General features: G+C 35.0%; 1 protein-coding gene across 2 annotated transcripts in view; it reads right to left on the bottom strand.

Annotated features, from left to right (window-relative positions):
* Window positions 1-26,637, bottom strand: part of LOC101742848 (SCY1-like protein 2) — a 103,703-nt gene that overhangs the window by 49,163 nt on the left and 27,903 nt on the right. For both annotated transcript variants that reach the window (XR_005245172.2, XM_038013757.2), the window contains exon 2: window positions 22,835-23,064. Coding sequence is in view for 1 of the 2 variants with exons in the window: in XM_038013757.2 (XP_037869685.1) it covers window positions 22,835-22,993 (159 nt within the window). In the remaining variant the exon portion in view is untranslated. The remainder of the gene's footprint in view (window positions 1-22,834; window positions 23,065-26,637) is intronic.

The following is a 26,637-nucleotide window of genomic DNA, read 5'->3' as shown; positions in this document are numbered from 1 at the left end:
TCTACGACCAGCCAAAGGATCAGCCAGCCGTCTGGACCATGACTCCAGCGCGGACCGCAAAGATTGGGCCCTCCGCGCTCTGACCACACTGGAGCTGGGACGCGCTACGCCCCGAGCACGAAGGTCAGCCCGCCACTGATAGTCAGCGGCGAGCGCCTCCGCCTCTAGGACCCAAGGCGGCAGAAATAGGCAGGGTGGTGGTACCTACCCGTGCGGACTCACAAGAGGTTCTACCACCAGTAAAATATTGCAAATAAATCATTTGCGAAATAGCTGCCCTTGAGTTGCTAAGTCTCCTTTGGAGGCACCCAGGCAGCTTTTAGCAAATCCCTTCCCTCTTGGCTGAGCCTTTGCTCGCCCACCTGTCCTGGTGAAATTGAAAAGGCCTTCGAGCCTCCAGTAATCCTTTCTTCCCATTGTATAATACGACAAAATAGAAATTACACGTTCTTAAAGCGTTGAAAGCTTAACTTTGAACTATTGAGCTGTTTGGAGCTAAAGGCTAAGTTTTATGAATAAGCAACAGTGTTCAAATTTGTTGTTCAGTTAAACAAATTTTAATATTTAAATCGGAATCGAAGTTAGCTGCCCGAACTTACTAAGTTAAGTGAAGTTTACGATAACTTTCAATCATATTACTTTTCGGCGTTGACGAGATTTAAAAATATATGTTTCCTTTAATCGAAAAAAGCATGAACTAGAAAAAGTTATGAAAAATTTGTTCAACTTCCATTCGTTTATTATTTTATTTTGGATTTTTTTTTATTTATTTTTTTATTGCCCTTGTAAGTAGATGAGTATACGACCCACCTGATAGTGAGTGGTTACCGTCGCCCATGGACTTCAGCAATGCCAGGGGCAGAGCCAAGATGCTGCCTACTCTCCACAAGCCTCATTTGAAGAAGGAATTGTCATAGCGCTTGGGTAACACCGTGAAGGGGAGCTCATTCCAAAGCCGGATGATACGTGTCAAAAAACATATTTGGCATTTCCAAAGATGTTTTTTGCCATATGGATGAACATAGTGGCTCCAAGTGTAAAGATGAACTCTACTCCGGTCGCGGGCAGTGCCATAGTAAAAACGTGATGATGGGATCATCTCAAATAATTCCTCAGAGCACTCCCATGGAACATACGGTATAAAACACAACAAGAAGCGAAATCCCTCCGCAGACCCAGAGGTTGCGAACGATCCGTAAGAGTGGGATTATCGACAATACGAACGGCCCTCTTTTGTATGGAGTCAAATGGAAGTAGCTGGTATTTAGGAGTCCGGCCCAGAGGTGGGAGCAGTTTTCCACGCGAAGCCGGACCTGTGCTTTGTAAAGCGAAAGTCTTTGACCAAACGTGAAGTACTGCTTTGCTCTGTTGAGGACTCCAGCATTTTTGGCGCCAGCTTGGCTTTACCCTCCAAATGACTCCGACATTGCGCATTGCTCAAAACGTCGACCCCAAGTATGCCAATACTCGTGAAAGATTACTCCATAGAATTGCGGCAGCATGACAAAGGGAGAACCCCTTCGCAGTGCACGCGCAAACTTGTGTCTTCAACAGGTTGAATTGAACCAATTTCAATTTACCCAACTTGGGGACTCACCCCAGACAGCTCAAACACAAGTTTTGATCATCTCTCTTGCAGCATACTCCAAGATTCTGATGGTCGGTATATCGCGCATCCCCCGCGCTGTTATCGGCATAGCAATGCATGACATCAATAAACTGTATATCATTGACATACAGGATGAAAAGTGTGGGGGTGAGCCCCGTGCCTCGAAGAACGCCAGTGTTAATAATGGTCATGATATCGGAGCAGCAACCGTCTAAAACGATTGTGATGCTCCGCCCATCCAAAAGTCTAGCAATCCACTTGCAGACTCCTTCGGGGATTCTGTAAGATAGTACCTTCGACACAACAGCCTATGCCAAATCCTGTCGAAGGCCTACGCGATATCAAGGCTTACAGCAAAAGCCTCACCCTTGCTCTCCAAAGCTTGCCCACCTGCGAGTAAGGTATACAAGAAAATCGCCAGCTGAGCGACGGTGACGGAAACCGTACTGTCGGTCACTGATTAACTGGCGATCCTCAAGATACTTCAGGAATTGTGTATTTATTATTCGCTCTTTCACCTTGGAAAGCAAGGAAGTTGTCGCGATAGGCCTATAGCTCGATGAGACCGACCTCTGACCCTTCTTGGGGATAGGATGGACGTGGGCAGTCTTCCATGAAGTCGGAACCCAATTAGTGCAATAAGGGAGGTGTCATTTCAAGGGCGTACTTTTCAGACCCACTGCGGGGATGCAATCTGGATCACTTATGGACGTCCAGAAGTTGGAACTCCCGCCTGACGACACACTGTGTGAAGCAAATAATTTCAAATATGTCTATACTTTAGCTCGGTGACTAAAAACTCTTTTATGGACTATTTTCACACAAATTTGTTATTATCAGAATTTATTTCAAAATTAGCCAACAAATTAAAAGTAATAAATTTATATAGATTAGTTCAAATAACTTTAAGTTTTAATAATTTTAAAGGAAACTTTAAATTATTTAAAATATATACCGTGATGAATTATTTACATTTCTTGGTTAAATAAAAATGTGGAGAAGGTTTTGTTAATGATAACGGAATTAGAAGTTAGGTCGACCAATTACAGGAAATGTCAATCATAAAATAACAGTTCCAACTGAATGAGCCTCCCAGTAAAATGACCGTATTGGTATTATATATACATAGAGGTCATAGTGGATCAGGATCTTGAGACTGTTCGATTAATATCTAGTCAATTTCTGTTTGTCTTCACTGCACATTGACATGATATTAAATCTCTGCCCTAGTCTTCGATTAAGAAGCGGTGCCAAGGCAATTTTATGGACTCTCACAAATTTCTGCTGCTCAACTTCTGAATGCAACTTTCACAGTAGGCAGCGGCAAATACCTCAGAACGAGAAAAGTTTCCATTGTCGCCGAATAATGGAATATGTTCTCGTATGTCGAGGCGATCTAAGAGCATTTACGTAAGATGAAAAGCCGTAGATTCACATCATTCGTGATATTGTGCTTCTAAAAATATATTTCCTTTCTGGATATAGCTGCCTGCTATAGTATACATTAATACTGAAATTCATCTGCTTTCATTTCACAAATACTCGTATTTTAATTCATTTGAATGGCTACCGGTTGCTTTGAAACGAAAATCTTTAAAAGACTTTGAAGTCGGGGGCTTTAAAATTGAAATAACTCCTCACGAATATTTTTAAAAAGGAAACCACCAAGCCTATTCACCGCATTTAGTACTGCAGTAAAAAAAGATAAAAAATCGCTTCCGTTTCTAGTGAAAATATTTGTCTGGTAATCCAAATTTCGAACAAGCAACTTCGCAGTTCGAGTAGTTTCGTTTCCGTGATCGCCTTTTTTTTGCTTAGTAAAAAAACAGAATTCCAGACAACTAAATACAGGAAACAGCTTTCGTTAGTGAAAAAGAACAATGTAGGAAATAGGTGTTCGCTAATTGAACCCGTTAGTAGACAGACGACTTCAGAGCGGAAGCGTTCCTTCCGAGCGGCACGGTGTTTATTCTCCGTGAAACACTGTTGATTTTTTGAAACAGTATTAACGCTTGAATAATAAATCTAAAGAATGCCTATTTTTCCCCTACCTAATCGTAAGTAGCCTAAGAGGCTATTCCAACTACGGTTGGGTTAGAGCTCACGAGGCTCAGCCTGAGAGCGATTGCTAACACTAACTCTAGAAAGTCGAGCACTTCACTAAGTCCCACTCTGAATATCACACGCGAAAAACTCATTGAATTAAAAATTCCTAGTTTAGAACACATGTGCTATAATTAAACTATAAAGTTTAGATCATAAAAGATACGTCTGAATCAAACTAATAGTTACATTAAGTATACATATTTCAAGTATTTTTCAATTTCACAATTAGTCTATTTTGTCTATTTTGTTGATTATTTTATTTTATTCTTGCATTTGAGCACGACCTTAAGGCATTGAGTTGTGAAGGAATTACCAGGGCCCATGGATAACACAATATGCAACGTAAGTCTATGCATTTGTATATTCTAAATATGTCCGTATTTTTTTAGAAAAATTGTTACTTACCTCCTAGATTTGAACAGAGTCACATCGTTTGATACGAGTACACAAACGAGTCATGTATTAAGCCAAGACAACATAATAATAATAATAATGTTTTTATTGCAAGTAACCATGACTCATATAAATTGTTAATAAGACTTACACCTATGTTAGTAGTTATATTTACATCACAATGAATTACTGTCGTAACATCCCATGGGAGATGGCACCACAGCGACCCATGTATACACAGTCCAGCCTGCTTGCGATCATGCTCAGGATACTGTTGGAGCTGGCCCTCACTCTGCTTACCAGAGATGCACACCTCTTACGCATGGTAGCGTAAAAACAATCTATGTGCGCGTCTGCAAACAATAATATGTTCAAAAAGAAGAAAATATCACCAATTCTTCCGACATACTCATGTACAGCGCGTTAATTAATGTAATTTACTTACAGGGCCTCATGACAGGACGACTGTCCGTTTGAGGGTTTAGTTATTCTTTTTTGTAGCATGTTTTGGGACGGTATGCGAAAAGATACGACCGCGTTGCTTTTTAGGGAGCTAAGAGCATTTAGGTGCATCAATGCACTGGTGTCGTCCGTTCATAAACATAACATAAGAGCTAGTAGCAGCTAGTAAGACACAATTAAATTTGACCTGTTTATAAATCTGACAAAATACAGGCTATAATAATTTGAAGTTATAATTTCGTTAAGCTAAAACAGTAAACTTTTTTTATTAAAAAATAATAACTAGTTTAAAATAACTAAACTAAAAAATAGAAAATAAATTTTAATGAATTTGAATTCAAAATAATGTAAGAAAATAAGATTTTATTGTAAAAAAGCGTGGGGTGCTTTTCAGGATATTATCAAAATAACCCTTCTACTCTTATCTGTTCATAAAATATTTATAACTACTGATACCACGCACCCCACGCTGTTTTACAATGAAATCTATTTTTCTTACATTATTTTTAATTAAAATTTATTAAAATTTATTTTCAATTTTTTTGTTGGATTTCTATAAAAGCGTATTTTTTTAGTTTTTTTAACTATTATTTATTTTTAATTTTTTAGTTGAATTTCAATTTATTTTTAAATATTGAATTGTCATCAATCCTTACTAAGTATGCCAAATTTCGAGTTAATCCGACGTTTTGAAGGGGTCAAAATCATGCTTAAAGATTCCGTTATATACTAACATACATACGTCTGAAGCTAAAAGCATATTAAAAGTCTCGCTTAAAACTCAGTCACCATGGCACGAAAGGAAAGCTAACTACTTTTTATTATGAACACCGTTCCGTATTTGTCCAATACCGCACAAAGCTAGTTCAAAATCTTCATTTTATAATGATCACAAAAAGCTCTAAGTACACGTTTTCCACTTCAAATAACAGAACACAAATGGAAAGCCTTTGACAATCGTCAGAGAAATAATACATAGCAGAGAAATGGGAAAACCGTAAAAAAAGAAAATTAACAAACTTACCCGCATAAAAAACCGGAAAAACAAATAACAAGTCTCGCCACACATGCGAAATAATATAGTTCACGAAGAAAAAACTACGAGAAAGAATTCACACTCAAAAGCAAAAAGAGCGTGTTGAATATGTTAAACTACTGGGTAACCTTGCCAGAAAATTGTTGCTGCGAACGTAGAGTACTTTTATATCAGACAAAATTTATGGAAAGCTTATAAGAAAATGTTTCTATGTTTTTTTCTTGAAAGCCTTATAATTACACATAAACATTTTCACGAATAACAATTTGATAGTTATTTTGATTCGTTCGCCTTTTCATCGAAAATGTCCCGGTGTTCAGTTAAGGACTCATTCACAAAAAGCCTTCTGCTTTTAACTTGCTGATTGTTCTGAGTATTGCCATGAAACTGTTTGATTTAATATTGTAATCATCTTTATGTGCTACTAGTGAAACTTAGCCACGCTTAGCCGTGTAATAAAAAATCTTGCCTTTATTGAAACGTATTGCGTATTAATGGTATGCAAAAACGTTCCTCAAAAACAGCATGATCATTTAACACTTTTTAGAAATTAAATAGGACCTTTTTCTCTATTTGCTCTATTTTCGTACGGCCCAAGAAGTTGTTTTAATTTTAAGATCCTAATCCTAATTATTATTATCATCCATATTTTTCTATAAGCGACATGGTTTTGAGTCCTGAAAGGATTTCTACGGATTTTTCCTTTCACTGCTTTCATTACATTTTAATACAAAAATGAACGGCCAAGCCCTTTTCTGTAACAAACAGAGAATGGTTCATCATACCTATCAATAGCCCGGTACACAAACAGTCAACTAATACAAAGCGGTAGAGAGAGTTTTGGACATTGCATTTGCCTCAATTCCAACTTTGTGTATTGTTGGTACACCGAAATCTGTGAACGTGCAGATATGTGAAACAAAACCGAGGAGTTTGACGTGGCTTCTTAGGTTCTTCCAACAAAACCATTGAAATCTCAGGAAGTTGCCACCGTTTTCCTGGGGCGCTATTTCATTCCATTGCATCTAGCTTAATTCCATTTCATCCAGTTTCATCCCAATGGATTACAAATTTCAAACATATCGTCTTCATTTCATTCCATTTCATTTTCATATAAAATATTAATAAATATTGAATATTTTCTAAATTCGGTACTGGCACAATGGCATTACAAAAACCAATTTCCATATTGAAAAGGAAGCCAAAAAAAGAAGAGTGGCCTCGTTGCTAGTTTGCGCAGCACAGGGAGCTTGTGTCTGTTTTTTTCTTTAGTGCTAAGCCGTTGACTGTTTTTGGCGTTAGTAGCATTATCGAAAAAAAACTGATTCACTATTCAGTAAATAGCTTTTGTTAGGTGGAATGAGTCTTCGTTCTTAGATAAATCACCAACCTATATTCGTTTTTATTAATATTCCAATAAAAGTCTATTCTATTTTTTAAACATTTTTGCAATATACACTCCCGGATACGTCTATCGGCTACCCACCTAGTGTTTTAAGTTTTGACGGTCCCTAGCTAAAAATAAATTTTAGGTGGAGCAATAAGTTTTTATGCAGTTTTGAAGCTGATTTACTGGCCATCTTGTTCGTATGCTTTTTGAAATTTCAAATTCAGAATTATGAAGAAAAAAAAAGATAATTCGAGTCTGTTCATTGTTTTCAACGATCCAAGGAAAACTTTATATAATTCGCGAAAGTAGAATTTTTTTAAAAGTAAATATTAAAATTTAAATCTTGTTCAAAGATTTATTTAAAGAATACAAGTATCTCGAGATATGTTTGAAGAGCAAATAGTGAGAACAGGAAAAAGGAACAAACAACCTTAGAGAATGCAATAAGTGGCTCACAACAACTGCTCCTTTCTATAGTGGTATTTTCTAAGTTGTTCAATGTTTTGCATACGAATAAAACTGTCTCGTACTTTTACATTTATTGCAAAAGAACCCTGTCTTGATGCTGAAGTATTTTTAAATATAAATAGTATAAAAAAGTTTATTTTTATTTGGTGTTAAATTTTTAAGGTTTATTCGTGTAGGTATATCTGATATATATGTATGTCTTATATTATCTTTTGTCCTTTAATCGTTCTGCTTAAACGATTTATGATTAAGAAGGGGGATTCAGACACAGTATCGAATATAATTTACGAATACAAGTAATAACAAAGCATAAATCAATAATGTATACAGAGTAAGCCGACTAATTTATGAGAATTACAATCAATGTTCAATTAACGGTTATTTCTGGTAAAACCCAAAAAAAATCACTGATGTTCTAATTAGTACCAATGGGGATTTTTACAACTGCCAATTTTATGAATTTTACCACGAGCGTTATAGCTGTCATAAAAATCCTTTTAGTTTTAAAAAGTAAATTTCAATCATTGTTTTAATAATATTTTTTACACTTAGAAAAGTTAATCTATAACGGCCCCATTTATTTAATTTAAATTTATGTTTTAAATTTAAAACAATCATAACGAAATATTTGATTTTCTTATTTTCTTTATGTTAAGTAGGTAGTAGCTATTGACGAATTTTAAACGTTACTACGGATACATTTTGAAGATAACAATATCAAAACAAAACAGTAAACTTTGTTTCATTATTTTTCTTTTTATTACACAGGATATGAAGACGAGTTCATAGTTCGCCTGGTTAAAACGGCGCACATAGTTCATAGCCACATGATACGGCAGCATCCACTTGAACGATGAATCCGAAGCATTAACTCTATTGTTATTCGACCACTTTACGGCTATGCGGCAAAAATAAGTCGTAGTTGCAGTGTACAATATACTGTTATATTGCTTCGGTAACTATGAGGCATATGTTAGGAATACACAATGTATTCCTAATTCACACCAGTTTCCGGCTGACAGTCCCGGGAACACCTTGGAGAAAAGGAAGGAGCACTATGCCCTTTCATAATCATTAAACTGAGGGCTCTCAAGTGTACATGAAAGCTGTTCGAATAATTTTAACGAGAAAACGTTAAGATCAATCGGAGGAAGACAAGGTATAAGTAATGTAAATTTAAACTTAACGAGCTCAACATCGTTTAAGTAATTCAATTGTAAAGGACCCTCGACAGAGCTGATACCGTAAATGCAAACCGATTTGTTTCCATTTCGAAATGATCAAGTGGAGCAGGAATTCTTCGAGTGCATTATTTAAATAACTTTCTATTCACAATCCAAGATTGATTCTTATCTAAACGCAATTTTGGATGTTGATAATATTTCAATTTAGGAAAATAAAACGAAATTGTAAATCAAATGAGATGTGATTACTTTGTTTTCTGATAAGCCATACTTGCTGAGTTTATTTTTTCAATTCGTATCAGAGGTGTATCTTTAGGTAAGATGTATGACTAATAGGAAATAAAGTTGAATTATTAAATGATTAGACGCCGCCACTACATCTGCGTGAGCTTTCACCAATTGATATACTCTAATAAAATTGTATCTAGAGAATTTGGTACCAATGGACTAGTGTATATCGTATTGTAATCCGATCCTGGCCAATTTCTACATTATTAGTTGATCGTAGTAGTCTTCTGATATTATGATTAAAAACTACCCCTTGTTCTTTTCTTGCCGTGTTTTAGGAGTATTTAGGTCGATACTACCATTCTGGTCGTTTCGTTTGGGAAATTATTTGTACATTCCAGATTCCAATAGCCGTTAGCACAATTTAATTAAGAATTTGACATGAAACTTTTGGTAGTGTCGGGCGTTCTTAAGCCTTATGTTACCCACAAAGTTTCTCATAGCAAACGATCTTACACTGTCCGCATCTAGAAGGTCAAGACAACGTTAATAAGGTTGTTTTGAAGTCCTCTTTGTACCTACCTATATTATATGAAATTTACTTCTAATAAACTAATTTTACATTGAAATATTCTCAAAACGTAAAACCTAAAGTAAATCAAAAATAAAATCGGAATAAATCAATTTCTATACATACATTGCGAAAAACGAAAACAAAAATAATAAGATATCACTAACATATTCAACTAATAATTATTTACCAATTATTTATAAATGATATAATAAAGACTTTAACATTTTAAAAGATCGGGCACTAACGACCTAATCTCAGCATGGATACTACTTACTGGCTCGAGCTATAGCTGTATCTATAACTGAATAGAAGAAATCAGTTTAAAATCGAATCTAAGCATTCATATCTGGACAGTGAATCTAACGAGCAAAGATAAGCTTAGTGAAAGGTAATCTCTTTGTCTATACACCAGTAATGCTGGAGCAAATATTAAGCATTTATCTGAACAGAACAGAATACAAATAATATTGTAACCTTTAAGTTATAATTTTTATATAACCTTTATAACGATAACCCTAGGTGTTTGTCATATTTAGTCGTCGTGGCCTAAAAGATAAGACACCCGGTGCATTAATATCTAGCGATGCAATGATATTCGAATCCCGCAGGCGGGTACCAATTTTACTAATAAAATACGTAATATACAAATGTTCACGATTGACGTCCACGGCGAAGAAATAACATCGTGTAATAAAAACTCAAACCCGCAAAATTATAATTTGATTGATTACTTGTGGTAGGACGTCCTGTGAGTCCGCACGGGTAGGTACCACTACCCTGTCTATTTCTGCCGTGAAGTAGTAATGCGTTTCACTGTGATGGGTAGGCCAGACGTGGTACTGTAAAAACTGAGACCTTAGAAGTAATGAGGTATGTGGCGGCATTTACGTTGTAGATGTATATGGGCTCCGGTAACCACTTAACTACTTAACAACCAGGTAACAGCAATAAAAAAACTTACTACTACGTGAAGAAATTGATTTTTCAATTTAATGGAGCGGCTGCTACTAATGCAGAAAACCTAAAGCGGCGCTAATATAGTTCCTCGATAGAGGTTTCATATTTGGGGTAGAAACTTTGGGTGCGTATGGTCTTAGTGCACACCACCTTTTTAATGACGTAGCAAAGAGGTTGGTCGAAACATCTGGTGACCAGAGGGCTGGCTTATACCTTGCACAGAGGTTAAGCATTGCCATATAACGTGGAAATGTTACCAGACCCCTGGGCACGCTGCCAAGCGACGACGGTCTGCCATGGTAATATTTTTAGTAAATATTTTGTAAAATCACTTATATATTGTACAAATTTCGCTTTTTAGTTTAGTTGTATGATATTATGTATAATCTATATATTAATACGTGAAGCAAAAACTTTGTATCCCTTTTTACGAAAATTGCGCGGACGGAGGAGTATGAAATTTTCCACACTTATAGAGAATATAGAGAAGAAATGCACAATGCTAAAATTTTTTTAAAATAATGCGTAAAAGATACATTAAGTCAGTAAAGAAAACATTACACACACTACATAGGTACCGTGTATTTGACGCACACACGCATGCATACTATTTATTGTCAAACTTTAGTTCTTGACGTCTGTGGTCAAATTGAGAATAGATTAAATATTGTTTGTCTTCATAAATAGTTTTTTATAGTGTAGCCTGGGCGAAATTTGTGATTATAAAGGTATAAAATACAATCATAATAATGTTCAAACTTACAATTCCAATTAATTATAGTCGAATTTCGACTACTGCGGGACCTCTAGTTATTATTATTATTATGTTAGCTTCTTAATACTTAATACTTTTCTTCTGCTGATTAATTTATTTCTTCTATTATCAACTAACGCTGTATATTTACATACTTAAATATAATTTCAGGCCAAATTTATAATAAAAGTTAAGAACGACATCTTTGTAAAATAATTTACTTGGAATTGGCACGGTTCTACGAATTTTATTACGTTTCCGAGATAGTAAAAGTGGTAAAAGTTTCTTTTGAATATTATTTCTGGTTTATATATGTATTCACTAGAAGAAAAATAAAACAAGAAAGCGACCAATTTCGCATGAAAATGGTAATGTTCTTCATAAATCAATACAATTATTAAACTGCTGTATTTTGTAACTACATAACATATGAAAAAATATTTACGCCTACGTGTGACCCGTTTACATTTTAATTTACACACTTGTTTAAGTATAGTATATATGCAAATTCAAAACCAAATTCAATTACTCTCGAGATATCGATCAATACTTCACTGAATGCGCCCAATTGTCAAGTTCGAATATTCCTGAATAATTTGGGTTGGTCATTCTATTTAACGTAACGAGATATACAATTCATAACATTTTCCAAATCTTAGTTAAATAGTAATAATAATTATAAGGCATATTCATAGCGTGCCCTCAATCTTAGTACGAAATATGGATACGGGAGTTCAGTTAAGGATATATAGAGGGTGAGCCGTCGGACACCATCGACGGCGAAGCCCCTGCTGAGGTGCCCCGTATTACTGGGGCAGAGCTCCGTGTGGCCGTTGTCAGGGTGACTGCAAAGGACACGGCCCCCGGCCCGGACGGAGTCCATGGCCGGGTGCTGGCCTTGGCCCTCGATGCCCTGGGGGACCGGCTCCTGGAGTTATTTAATGGTTGCCTGAAATCGGGACGGTTTCCGTTGCTCTGGCGGACGGGCAGACTTGTGTTGTTGAGAAAGGAGGGGTGGATACAGCCGCCAGGTATCGTCCTATCGTACTGCTGGACGAGGCGGGAAAATTGCTGGCCTTGTTCTTGGCCCGTCGAACGAGGGAACCGGCGGTCATGTTGCTGGCGGCCGCCGGTCCGGCGTCTGGGGGACGGTGGGATGGATGTAATATACTCTGCGTAAACCCTGTCCCGCCGTCTCAATAGCTCCGACTGGGCTCCCGCCCGGTCCGGGGTAGGGCGCCGGCTGTGAGCGGCAGGAGTTTTTAGTGAGGTTCGACTCCCACATACCCCACTTGCCGTGCGGGTGGGAAACCGGCGACTTTCTCATGTGGAAAAAAAAAATAAAAAAAAGGATATATAGAAGTTATAGAGCAGTGAATGACGAACGTACTTGATTGAATGTATTGAGCACGTGCCAAGGGTAGATCGTTTTATTGGAAGTCATCGGGCCACGCAATTAGATTATTGCTTCGCCTTCAGCTACCCTGTTTTCAATTTGGAATTATAATTCCAAAATTGGTTAATTCGTTTTTTTGGGTATTTAATATATGTAAATCGCCATTTAAAATTCAATGTCTATAACATAATTTAATACCTATTTAACTTAAAGTTCATTACCAAATTCGTAGAAATCATTATACATATTTCAAAAACAGAAATTGTCTGTAAGAAATTATGTCCATCTTATTATAATCTTACGTTTCTAGTCGGAAAGCGACACGACATTCAACAGGCGAGTGAAAGCCTTAATCAATTTTAGAAATCTATTTCACTGAGCAAAGATCAAATGAACCACAAACTTGATTGGAAATTGACCCAAACTTCTGGCCGTTTTCAGATTTGTATTTTACGAAAAACGTGAATGTTTAGCTACTTTCTTTGAACAAGTACTCAATGGAATTTTATGATTCGGTCCTGGTATAAATTAGAATAAAGTTGAGAAGCCTTTTGAATTTTAATTATGAAAATGTACAACATTTTTATAGTCAAACCGCTCGTTTTCTTTCTACAAAGTACTCTAGGGTACTAAATTCCTTCTTGAAATTAAATAATATATCTGATGTACATATATGAATACATATCTACATACGATGTATGTACATACATTATGAATTTAATTATTATGTATACTAAATATAGTATAATGCAAGCGTGCTCGCACTACGTTTCATTGAAGTAAAATATAAATAATGTTTGTGTTATTTTAATTTTCCGTCAAACTCGCTCAGATACTCATTATTTGACGACGTTCGTGTGAATAATTTACTTTGTTCTCAATAGGGCGGAGAAGGGATCTGTTAACATAGGCGTTGTTACACTTGATTGTTCTCGTTGCCATTTCAAACATCAGCGGTCTTGTGGTTTGACTTTTCTCTGTCGCATCACCAGCCTTGAGGATTATATGAGGATAGGCTTACACTATGATGCCAACAAATATTGTTCAGTTTAAATATTAGGTTTATTGATCGTATTTCAATATATTAAAAACTAGCTGACCCAGCAGACTTCGTAGGGCCTCAATCTATAAATAAAAGACCTAAACTTTTGTATAAAATAAATTCAAAACAAACAAAAAATTCGTCCGACGGGGGACACGTCAAACGAAAAACAAAATTGTTATTTTTATTTAATTCCGAGTATTTTCATATTTATCTACGTTTTAAACCTTCTCTGGACTTCCACGAATAATTCAAGACTAAAATTAGCCAAATCGGTCCAGCCGTTCTCGAGTTTTAGCGAAACTAACGAACAGCAATTCATTTTAATATATAGAAGATGATGTAATTTAATTAATCACATGTATTCTTCTGTAGTTTAGAATGTTTAATTGTTTCCTAGTGATAAACTAAATAGCTGTTCATGGTGAAAGATTGTTCATGATGAATGATTAGGTAGCTTCTAATTCTCTATCATTACTAGTGCTTCAATGAGTATCGTTATTATTTGGCAACCCTGTTTTAATTAACTGGTCTCACGAGTGACATAAATCCCGATCAAAGCCTATCATGGCCTATCAGCTTTGCCTTGTAAGTTTTAATTATGTTGTTTGACGAAATACTTAGCTGAGATACACGCCGTAAGGATATATTTTAATTATTAATTAATATTTGTACGTTTTCATTGAAATTTCATAAACCGTCAATTGTTTCCTCATATACTAATCTTATATTATAATATTCGTGTTTTATAGGCTGTAACAATTATTAATATTACATAATACTTCAATTGCGGTTAAAAATTTACGGAAAAACAATTTTCAGACTATAAATTTAATGAAACAACGCTTAATTGATCAATTACTAAATAAGTAAAATTTATTATTAATTATCTATATATTAATACGTGAAGCAAAAACTTTGTATCCCTTTTTACGAAAATTGCGCGGACGGAGGAGTATGAAATTTTCCACACTTATAGAGAATATAGAGAAGAAGTGCACAATGTGAATATTTTTTTTAAATAATGCATATAAGATACATTAAATCAATAAAGAAAACATCACACACACTACACACGATGTATTTGACGCACTCACGCATGCATACTATTTATTGTCAAACTTGTTCTTGGCGTCTGTTGTCAAATTGAGAATAGATTAAATATTGTTTGTCTTTGTTAATATTTTTTATAGTGTAGTCTTGGCGAAATTTGTGATTAGAGAAGTATAAAATACAATCATAATAGTGTATAAACTTACAATTCCAATTAATTATGGTCGAATTTCGACTACTGCGGGACCTCTAGTAATAAATATTACTTGAAGAATTGGGATAAAGTAAATTATAACTTAGTAATGGCGTAATATCGCGTTTAAAACTCGATAGTTTTCAATTGAGCGCGCTGTAATTATATCGGCAATAATAATATTGTATGTAATTGGATACTTGAAATACAAATCCAATATTTTTTTGTTTCATAAATACTTGCTATTGAATATAACTTATGGCAATCGATTAAAGTTTCCGTATTTATAATATTATAGTCACTGTTTTGTCATAACGTCCATTTAATTTTTTTGTTAGATTTAAATTTACACAGAATCTTTACAATTCAATGGGTATGTAGGTATTTATTTAATTTCTTCAACTGTTTATTATTTATATAAAATCCAAAAGCATTAAACTTTTGAGTTTAAAAAAATTACAAAAAATATATTTAAACACTCAATTTCAATCTTAATCTAGCGTCTGTTATATAAATATATTCTACATTAAAAGGAAATTTCGAACGAATTAATCTTCTAGCAATATTACACTTTTAGGTAATCCCGACCGCTATTCTATGGTTGAAAGCATTAAAAATGAAAGAAATCCTAGAAATCGCGAAGTAATCGGATCGACGTTAGCGAGACCGCTGGAGAAAATTAATTCACTTGCAATTCACGACTTCAATACTTCACTTTTCTTTAGATTGATACATTAAAAATATAAGTGTTGTTAAGGAGGAAGTTTTTCAAGCAATCGTCATTAAATACGTCGGCAGTGACGTTTATAACCTTTGGCGAGATAGGTCCTCACCTTATTTCCGTTGGAGTAATTTTAACGCTGTCTTTTACGGGAGTTTGCGATCGTAAACTTTCGAATAGTAAGTACTTGTTCTTAACAAATATAACACTAAAAGGAAACCTTAATAAAGTGTTTGCCTATCTATATTTACAAACAATTTTAATCTCACTCAAGGGTAACCAGCATCAATCATCATGTTATTCTAGTGCAAATTACATTTATTTTTAGTTATATTTTTTTTAAATTTAATATGTGGTAAACAATTTCTGATCAACCAGCAGAAACTAACAAAACTGGTGCGATAAAACAACATTTTACAAAATAATTTGTAGGTTAATCATTAATTGATGGCGGCACACCATTTTCAATGATAACTAGAAACTTTTACCTTACTATTTCTAATGAAATTGATGAATTTGATACATTTGGCAGATCCTAATGAATATTCTTTAAACCATTATGAAGATTTCTATGATTTTACTATTAATTAAAATGCTTCTACTGGAAATGTAAATTTTTTTAAAAAATTCATGAGAATATTTTCTTTAGTTTTTCGTTAAAATCTGAATTATATAAATAAAAATCTAGATTATTTAAATAGGCCTCGCTATTAACATAAATCTAGAATGTTCATAGCGAGGCCTCAAAACTACTTATCACCTACCTACCACCTACCTATCTAACCTATATATTTTTTTCAGTATTATCCAGTTTATATGTGAAGTATAGAATTTTAGAATATTTTTTTTAGTAGATATTAAAAGCACTATCAGACGATGTCCTAAGTGTAGTATATCTAAATGCACTCGCTCGTATTTATGGCTCAACTCAAAAGCTTAGGTAAGTCCCCGCCTTTTTTTTAACTGGGGACCGACTCTCATGCTGAGGAAGCGCGCCAGATATGGAACTACCAATGTGTTAGAAGCCACTCACTAAACAACTCTATCCTTTCTTTCGGGCAGGGTGGGACTTGGGGGCGCGCCTACGTGGCGTGCGGGGTTTGTGCGTCTTGACGATTTGCAGATGTTGGGAGCAGACTACCTATACAAGTATGTTTTTACTTTTTACAACCACCAACCAAATCACTCGTCTTGTACTGCCACTCTAGGTTCGATCTCCACCAGGGGTCAAAACTCGGGAGTGTAGGGGGGCTTCGGTAGTCAACACTACAACAAGTCGCAGCGCCACTCAGAGGATGCCTGACCAACAGGTCATCGACGACCAGCGACGCCGGGCTCTGCGGTACAGCGGCCCGTTAGGCAATCGGGTGGTGTCACTGCTGTTCCCATTGGGTCAGAACCATCCTGTGGGATCGGAATACTTGTGCGCTGCTCAAGACCGCAACTAGAGGCGCGGCTCATTCTATGTGAACGGACTTGGGCTGCAGGAGTCGTCGAAGCGAATCAACGACTCTATATCGGCCGTTCCGATACGGCAGCCATTCTAACCGCCCAGGTGATGCCGTTTGTTTCCCATAATACCCCGCTGGACCAGACCCAACCTGCTAAATAGAAATGCGATACACCGCCAACAAGTCGCTCTAGTGTTTTATAACAACCCCACAGCAGCGCGAGTGAAGGGAAGCAGAGGCTTCCTACCCAATAGGAGGCAGTTTTAAGTTTATACATATATCAAGGGAGTGAAGATGTAGAAAAACTAGTACTATATATATATATTATATATATAAATAATAAAGGCTTGCTAACCAGTTCAAATAAATCCATACCCTTGATATTTTCGTCGTTATAATTATACGAAAATTCAAAAAGCCTGTTAAAACTTTTTTAAAGTTTTATTGACATTCAGTAAAACGATACCCATATTAAAACAATGTAAAGAAATTTCATTACAGTGTTAAATTCAATTAAAAGTTTCATAATATTGAAAAAAAAATTATGCTTTTTTGAATAACCTAATTGTATAGCAAATACTATTGAGTGTTTAAGGTTAGCTTTGTTTATAAATCTTTAACATTTTTTCCATTGCATTATAAATTTCATAAACACATTTCTGAAACAAAATATTTAAATTTAATTAATTGAAATGTACATGTCACATATAAGTTCGGTTCATGAATGTAATTGAAACTAGTTTCCGCGTTTGCCACATAACAGTATAGCGTGGCAAAGGTTATACGAATGCTAATTAAACTTGCTGGGTGCAGGCGTTAACTGTTGATACTCGTATTTGTCACATGCGACTCATTAAAACTTTTGGTGTATCAAAACATTTTCATCTCTATTATTTTGTTAAATTTAATGTTGACTCTCGACGTTCTACATATCAACACTTTAAAGTTTACGTTCCATACTACTTGTAAAAATCGTCAAAAACTTACGATTAGGCTGGACATTATTCTTAGAATTAACCGGTTATTTAGGTCTTGAGGATGAGTTGATTCTAAGAGTTTTGAAAATATATAGTTTTGAGAATATAATATCTTTCCTACAATCGTGACACGGTTTTTATTATTTTTATTGCTCTTGTAGGCATACGAGCACGAGGCCCATGTGATGGTGAGTATTTGCCGTCGTCCCATGGTCGTCAGCAATGCCATGTTTTAAAATATGATGAAAGTGTTTTTTATGCGTGTAAAATATAATCATCTATTCTTGAGTAATAATTTGAAATTCACACTACCCAATCATGATTTGCCAATTAGTTTCGTGAGTTAATTACATCTCTCGATAAATTAATTAAAGTTCAGTGTTAACGTTAATGAAGAAATTAATTCCATTTACGTAAACAAACTTTTCCTCAGAATACTTTTGTTTTTTTTTTGTATCGGCCAGCCGGTCAAGTTTCTCACAATCAATTTAATATTTTTTCAATATTCAACGACTTAGGAGCTTATCGATTTTCGATAGGCCATTAATGAGTGTGAAATCAATAGACCAATTTAGGTCAGTGGATTTTTTGTTTCTCATGCATTATCGATTTTTTACCTTTTTTCTCAATAGTGACTGTAAATATTTTTAGTATTGTATTAAAGTTTAATTTTATTTCGTCTAATAAAACTTCATCTTAAGAAAGAAAACAAAAACTTAAGGTATTTATCAGAAGCACGAATATATTTTTAGTTTAATAACTCTTAATCTATATATATAAATGATTTGCTGTTCGTTAGTCTCGCTAAAGCTCGAGAACGGCTGGACCGATTTGGTCGAAGGTTTAAAAAGTAGATAATTATGAAAATGCTCGGAATTATAAAAAAATAACAATTTTATTTCCCTTTGATGTGTCCCCCGCCGGACGGTTTCCTTTTGTTTGTTTTAAGTTTATTTTATACAAATGTTTAGGTCTTTTATTTATTGATTGAAGCAATACGAAGTCTGTCGGGTCAGCTAGTACTTAATAAATAAAAGGTTGGGGAAAAAGTTCCTTCGCATTTTTTAAGAAAATTCACAACATTTTTTAATATACTTTATTTAGATTTAACTAAAGTATGTAGGTACCATTTTGTTCGATAACTTTTTGCCATCTTGTACGTAGGGGCAAGATCCCATTGCTATAGAAATTTTGTGGCTTCTGATCAAAATACCGCGACAGTTGGTTTTGTCAGTCCTCTCGTGATGTTAACCTGACAATGCCTAAAGAATTCTGAAGAGACTGAAACAGGTGGAAATCTGAAGGTACAAGATCAGGACTATACGGCGGATGCATTAACACCTCACTGCCAAGCTCACTTAATTTTTGCTGAGTGGCTAAAGATGTGTGAGGTCTAGCGTTATCATGATGAAGAACCACACCCCTTCTGTTGATTAATTCCGGCCGCTTTCTCTCAACTTCTTGCTTTAATCTCATCAGTTGTTCGCAGTAGAGTTCAGAATCGATGGTCCTGCCTGGTGGTAACAGCTCACAATGAATAATGCCCTTCCAATCCCACCACACAAGCGGCATTACTTTGTTGTGAGTTAATCCGGGTTTTGCCACAGTCTGTGAAGCCTGACCGGCTTTTGACCACGACCTTTTTCGCACGTTCTTGTCGTTCGTGATCCATCTTGCATCACCAGTTGTTAGCTTCTTCAAAAATGGTTCGGTTTTATTACGTCGTAATAAAGAATCACAAATGAGTACACGGTTCATTAGGTTTATTTCAGTGAGCTCGTGAGGTACCCAAATATCGAGCTTTTTTTTGTGTACCCAGTATTTTTCAAATGCGCCAAAACTGTTTTCTGGTCAATTCCCAGTTCTTCAGCTACGTCGCAACTACTTATATGCCGATCTTGCTCCACTGTTTCTAAAATGGCATCAATTTTATCCGTAATAGGACGACCAGAGTGATGTGCATCGTTGACATCAAAATTTCCGGATTGAAAAGGCTTAAACCAAATTTGTGCTACTCTCACAGACACTGCACTAGGTCCATAAATATCGCAAATTTTCTTCGCAGCTTGCATTGTATTTTTACCTTTTTTGTAGAAAATTATTAAAATGTATCGAATTTCTTCATTAGATTCAATCATCTTGACATACGAAAAATAAATAAAAATTACACATTTTCCTAATTTGAATTTGGAATTATCTTCTTTAAAATTTAAACTTTTAATGATACCAAAACCAGCCAGATACAAATAGTATAGCCAAAGAGATTTTATTACAAGTTCATACATACTATAATGCGAAAAGACTTTTTCCCCAGCCTATTATGTATGTACATATACAATTATGCACCCGAACGGGCCCGTTTACTCAAAGTGATTACTTAAGAAAATTCAATTTATGTGAAAAATAAAAGGATATTTTTGAAGTAAAACTTCTTTAGGCACGACTTATGAATAATGAAAAAAATATGTTGGCCACACGAATCATTGCCCGATCTGGGAGTACAAAACCACGACCTTTTTGACCCAGCAGTCAGGGCCGCTGGTTACTGCGCCAATGAATCAGTTAGATGTTTGGTATAATACCCCTGTACCATAATAATAATAAAAAATTGCGTATTCTATTCAATTAAAGAGGTACCGATGAATATACGGTTAAGCTAGATAAGTGATAACTAAAAACTGCGCCAATCAGAAGGGTCCAGAGGAAAACTGAAAACAACGTGGGGTATGTTTGTTAGAGATATGAGCAAACACAATATTCCTGAAGACGCACACCATAATAAGCACGCCGCGCTAACCACATTATAAGAAACACTACTCCAAACGGTAGAGATCGTGACAGAACGAGAAAGAGAACGAGAATTGTGAGTGTTTTGAAGCGTACTAATAATAACTTACCAGCTTTGTCCAGAAGAAAAAACAGAAACACTCTTGTAATACGTACAACGCTTGTGAAATGACTATGCTTTTAAAGGAAAATTAAACCATTGCGTTTGCGGAACGATTACGATGTAATAATGTAATAACCCAACTAATCCTACTTTTCCGGTTTACGACCTCGTCGTCCCTGGACTCATTTCTAGTGGCCAAGGATTTGATGGGTTCCGTTGAATGAAACTTCTCATGTTACATACTTCGACTTTTATAGTCGTATAATGGAATGGAAGTCCCTCACATTTCACTACACCCTCAGTGATACCGTGTGCTTGAAGTAAGCATTTACATTCAGCCGAAATTCCGTGCCGTAAATCTTTCAACTGTGTTGATTTCGAACGTAGTCTTTCATGCATATGTATTAGAAAGCAATCGGATTGTTGTCGATTCAATTTTCCTTGTAATTACTCACGTATCTCCTTCATTTTCTATCCGATTTAATTTCAATTCTAATTTTCGATATGGAAAATATATCTTATTTTTCGGAAAACAAATAAAAACCTTTTTTGACTAATAAAAATGTACTTGTTATAATATTATTATACTACATAATATGTAAGTGAGTATGAGTTATAGGAGATTTTCAATAAGTTTTATAACTCAATGTACTTTGTCTATGATGATTAGATTTTTAATAAATTAACTGAGCATTAAAGCAGTTTTTATGCGAATAAGTAAGGCTGGTTTAGATATAAATGTAATGCATAAATGTTTACTTTTTAAAGTGCAATTCGAAGTATTTCTATTAAATTATAAACATAAAGATACTAACTTTGGTAATTTGAACTTTGTTATTGTAAACCCAAATGACAACTTTTCTGAATAAACTGTGACAAAATCAAAATTAAAGATATTTAATAAGATAACATATTATTACATTCAAGTTTGAAAGTAATTTTATTAGATAACTTTCACGCTCGAAGTCTAAACAAACAAACTGACAGATGTTTCTTAATAAATATACATTTTCACGAAACACGAGTAAACCGATACCTGTTAAAATTTCCGTACAAGTCTCATGAAGAGGTAGCACACATTAAAAATAATTCCCGAAGTTTCCTCGTCAGATTCGCGTAGCGTGAAATATCAGTGAGATTTATATTGGGCGGTCTCGTTTTTAGATTATAATCGTAATGCGCGATATTAACAATTTGGATATACCTACGTTGATTTTTGTATTCGTTTACATTATCACAAAATTGATTTTTATGTGTGCATAAAAACATTTCTACGGAACTTCTCAGTAAGAGTAGTCGGTTGGCGGTGTATCGCGTTCCGACCTGGCAGGCTGGTACTAGCCCACCGGGGTGGGTGAGCTCTTGCTCGCTCACATATCCTTGTGAAACTGGAAAGGCCTCCAGGCCACCAGTAAGCCCTATCATAAAAAAAATAAAGTCCACCGGGGTATTCCGGGATATCAGCGGCACAGCTTGACGACCTGCCGTACTTAGATGGCCGACATAGTCATCGACTATTGCCGCGATTACCCGTCGGCCAGGCGTCCTACTGGTTGGCGAGTCTGATTGTAGTGATGACCGCGGGAAGCTCCGTGCTCTGCCTGGGCTCTAACCCCGATCGGAAATCAGACCTCGGGTGAGAGATTGCAAGGGGAGTTGTTTGATGGCTAGGGCCTTAAAATATCCTTGGGTCGTGGTCTGCTCCTAACATCTGCAGACCGACAAGTCCCACATACCCCGCGAGTCCCCTAGGCGTGGACACCTCGTATGAGGTTTGGCCGCCTACCCGAAAAAAATGCTAACTTGTAGATTTCCTGAAAATTTCATCGTAATCGGTCGACTTCATATTTTTCAAATACCAATTATGTTCGTGTACTGCCATTGGCACCTGAATGATCACCTTTTTACCCAACTATCATATAAGGATGCAAGGATAAAATCGCTACTTACCTTTCCGTCACTCTTGCGATAAGCATCGTGCACATGCCACAACATGCACATCCCCACCGTAGTCACCTCCCTCCCAATCTCGTAGTGGTTCATTATGGGATTACTTTCCATTGGCGGGGGACTTTCAGACCCGGTCAGCCTGGAGACTATTCCAGACATCCCGCTTCCTATGCTTTGCTTCACAAAGCCAGCCAATTTCGCAGCCGGATCCAGGGCACTGGCCCCACGTCCTGTTAAAAATAAGAAAATGTTAGATTACAATGGTACCCCACTAAATATATACCTGTATATAGTAAAAAGCGATTCACCAGATATTAGAGATAGTTAATAAAATTAATTGTTCTTTGTTGAAATCTTATATTATTATTAATATTATTCTATTTTCAAATTGGAAATGTATTGAACATCAATAGCTCACTAATTCACACAATAACTATATATATCATAACCTTAACGATTCAACGTGATAACATTTTTAATATCATCTTTTATCTAAACTATTTAGAGTTATGGTATGTATGTACTACATACCCGTAGATAGAATGTGATACAAATTAAAAAATAAACTCATTCACTCTCTCATTATTAGATCATTTTTCCTATCATTTGATGACCGTTATTTTTATTTTGCTGTAGTAGCTGATATCAAATAGGTAATAAATGTCAAAGATTAAAATTTTAGCAACATTTAAATTCGATATTTGCCTGAGCCACTTGATACGAGTACATTTGATACAAAAGCACATTTGATATGAGTACATTGATGAATTTTGGCCATTAATTTAGTTTCCATTTTGTCAAGCTATGAACGTGTCATTAATAAAATTAACACGCTCCAGAATTGTGGTGCATTTTAATTTTCGCTTGAAAATTACCTTGTTCTATAAAAAATGAGGCACTTTTATTATGTTCAAAATAACTATAACTAATATGTTAATGTATATTAAACCATTAATGTACGTTGTACAAGTGTTTATAGCTAGTATTTTTTTGTTTCTTTATTTTTTCACGTTTACAATGCAAAAAGAATTAGTAAGTAAATTGTAGTTTAGTAGGAGTCACAAATTGAACAATAGTCGTCTAAAATTTTTTCAATAATTCTAATATAACAGTGGTGTAGTAATAGTATAACTAGAAGATCAATATCCCACTTTTGGGGACGAATATGAAAATGATTTCTCATTCGACTCAACAACTTATCTTGTTTAAGAACGGCTGTCAGGAATAAACTAAAAATAATTAAGTTCTAAATTAAAAGCTTAGAAATTTACGAAAACTCATTTGTAATGGACATCAAAATGTATAAACAAAAAAAAAACGAGGTACATTACGAGGAAAACGACGACAAAAGCCTCCATATTGGGATACTTCTGAAACATTTTCTTGGGATCCACAAAAGATATTTTACTCTTCTCAATTACTTACAACCAATGCTGTACCAAATGAAATTCGATATTGTTTACTTACAATCTTAAAGGCCGATACGACAGGGCCGCTCAATCAGGAGTGGTTACTTGTTATCGTAAATAGATATTGGTAAAACAGTAACATAGTTAAACCGGATCAAACCTCGAAACATAATTAATTCGATTTAGAACAGAATCTTTAAAATACAATAAATACCACAGAACTTTTACTTTTATTTACACGAAAAGATAAATGAAACTTAATCACTAATACATATATTATATATAATATTATATTATAATTATAGTATATAACATGCTATACATGTTTATGTTAGTTAAAATGTTCATCGAAAAAAAAAAGTAAGATAATCGTGTTATTCATAATTTAACCACAGTCTAAAACACTTCCATGTGATTCCACTTTGTTTTGCCTTAAATATGTTTGTATTTGGTGCTACAGTAAACATTTGAGAATGTAATAAAATAACTGATATTTGTAGGTAATCTCAGAGGATACCTACACATTGAACGACTCTCAAGGTAAATTAATTTCTTTCTTCACATAAAGATTGTAAGCTTAACTACATAAAGGTTCGGTACGATCCCTATTTATTCATTAATCTCTCATTTAGTGAGCATTAAGTTCACAAGGTACGTACTAAGATGTTAAGTATACTTTACATGTTTTATCAAAATAAAATAACTGACGAAGCTTAACATAATAAAATTGAATTTACAAATAAGCAGACATTTAAAGGAATAATGTTCGTACTTGGAATATTATATCGATCCTTGTTGTAGTTTAATATCAGGTGCCTAAAATGATAATTTCAGTGAATAACGTTATTAGCTAGTCTTGATATGCGGAGTTTTTTACTGGTGGTAGGACCTCTTGAGTCCGCGCGGGTAGGTACCGCCGCCCTGCCTATTTCTACCGTGAAGTAGTAATGCGTTTCGGTCTGAAGGGTAGGGCAGCCGTTGTAATTATTATACTGAGATCTTAAAACTTATATCTCAAGGTGGGTGCCGCATTTACGTTGTAGATGTCTATGGGCTCCAGTAACCACTTAACACCAGGTGGGCTGTGAGCTTGTCCATCCAAATAAGAAATAAAAAAAGTAAAAAAAGTTGAGATGGCGAGCACAGAAGATATTTTTTCATAGTACAAGTTGGAAAGGTGGAAAAGATTATGACAAAAAGAAAAATTGTGCAAGAGGAAATCATTGTAAATTATTCTTATTTATTTTTGTAATTTTCGACCTGGTGAATTTTGTACCGAAAAAGCGACCTCATATGTTTGCAGGGGCCTAATATTGAACACTAATAACTGGCATCCTATAGATCACAATCACGTCTTGCGCTTCATAGCTATAAACTATTTGGAATTACAGATTCGAAGTCATTGTTATCACAGAGAAACGTGGGCGTACGTGCTCAGAGCGATCACTGACGGGTACATTGTGGCTCTTAATTGAACCTAAAGGAATTCAGAAATTGTGGCAGATGCTATTATTCTTGCGTCTGGCTCTTCAAATTATTTCCGTTTCACGATTGATTTCTGTATACGTGTTCTAGCTCTATAATGGTATAAGGTTTAGTGTAAATGACAACTGTTTAATGACTACATCCATCGAAACTCATCGCGTTTCTTTCACACTACATATATCCTATAAAAACACACATATATCAAGAGTCGACTAATTTTTACCGAATGTATTTTTTTAATACGCTTTTATTAGCTTCAAACGTATGTATGTTAGTATGTAACGGAATCTTTGAACACGAAATGAAGGGTCAAAACGTCGGATTAACTCGAAATTTGGTATACTTATTAAGGACCGCTGACAATTAAATATTTAAAAAAAAATTGAAAAAATCGAAATTCAAATAAAAAAGGAATTTTCTTTTTTTTTAAACTAACAAACTACGCTTTTATAGAAAATCCAACTAAAAATAATTTTAATAAACTTGAATAAAAAATAGTGTAAGAAAAAATGATTTTATTGCAAAAAAAAGCGTGGGGTGCTCGGCATCAGTAGTTATAAATATTTTATGAACAGATATGAGTAGAAGGGTTAGTTTGCTAATATCTTGAAAAGCACCTCGCGCTTTTTTATGACACTATTTATAATTAAAATTTATTAAAATTTATTTTCTATTTTTTAGTTGGATTTTCTATAAAATCGTATTTTGTTAGTTTTTTTAAACTATTATTTATTTTGTTTTTATTATGAGCTTATTAAAATGTATGAATTAACCAATATAATAATTCAATCCACGGTCTGATACTACAATCTGTTTAAGTGGCCACTGTACTGAACATCAGATGCGGTTATTGGTTTTACAGTCATGTTTGCAGTCAACTCCAAGCCGAACACGCCAATTATGATATAA

This window comes from Bombyx mori, chromosome 1, assembly GCF_030269925.1.
Source record: "Bombyx mori chromosome 1, ASM3026992v2".
NCBI classification, from domain to species: Eukaryota; Metazoa; Arthropoda; class Insecta; order Lepidoptera; family Bombycidae; genus Bombyx; species Bombyx mori.
Note: the sequence above shows the minus strand (reverse complement) of the source record. Positions and strands in the feature narration are given on the sequence as shown.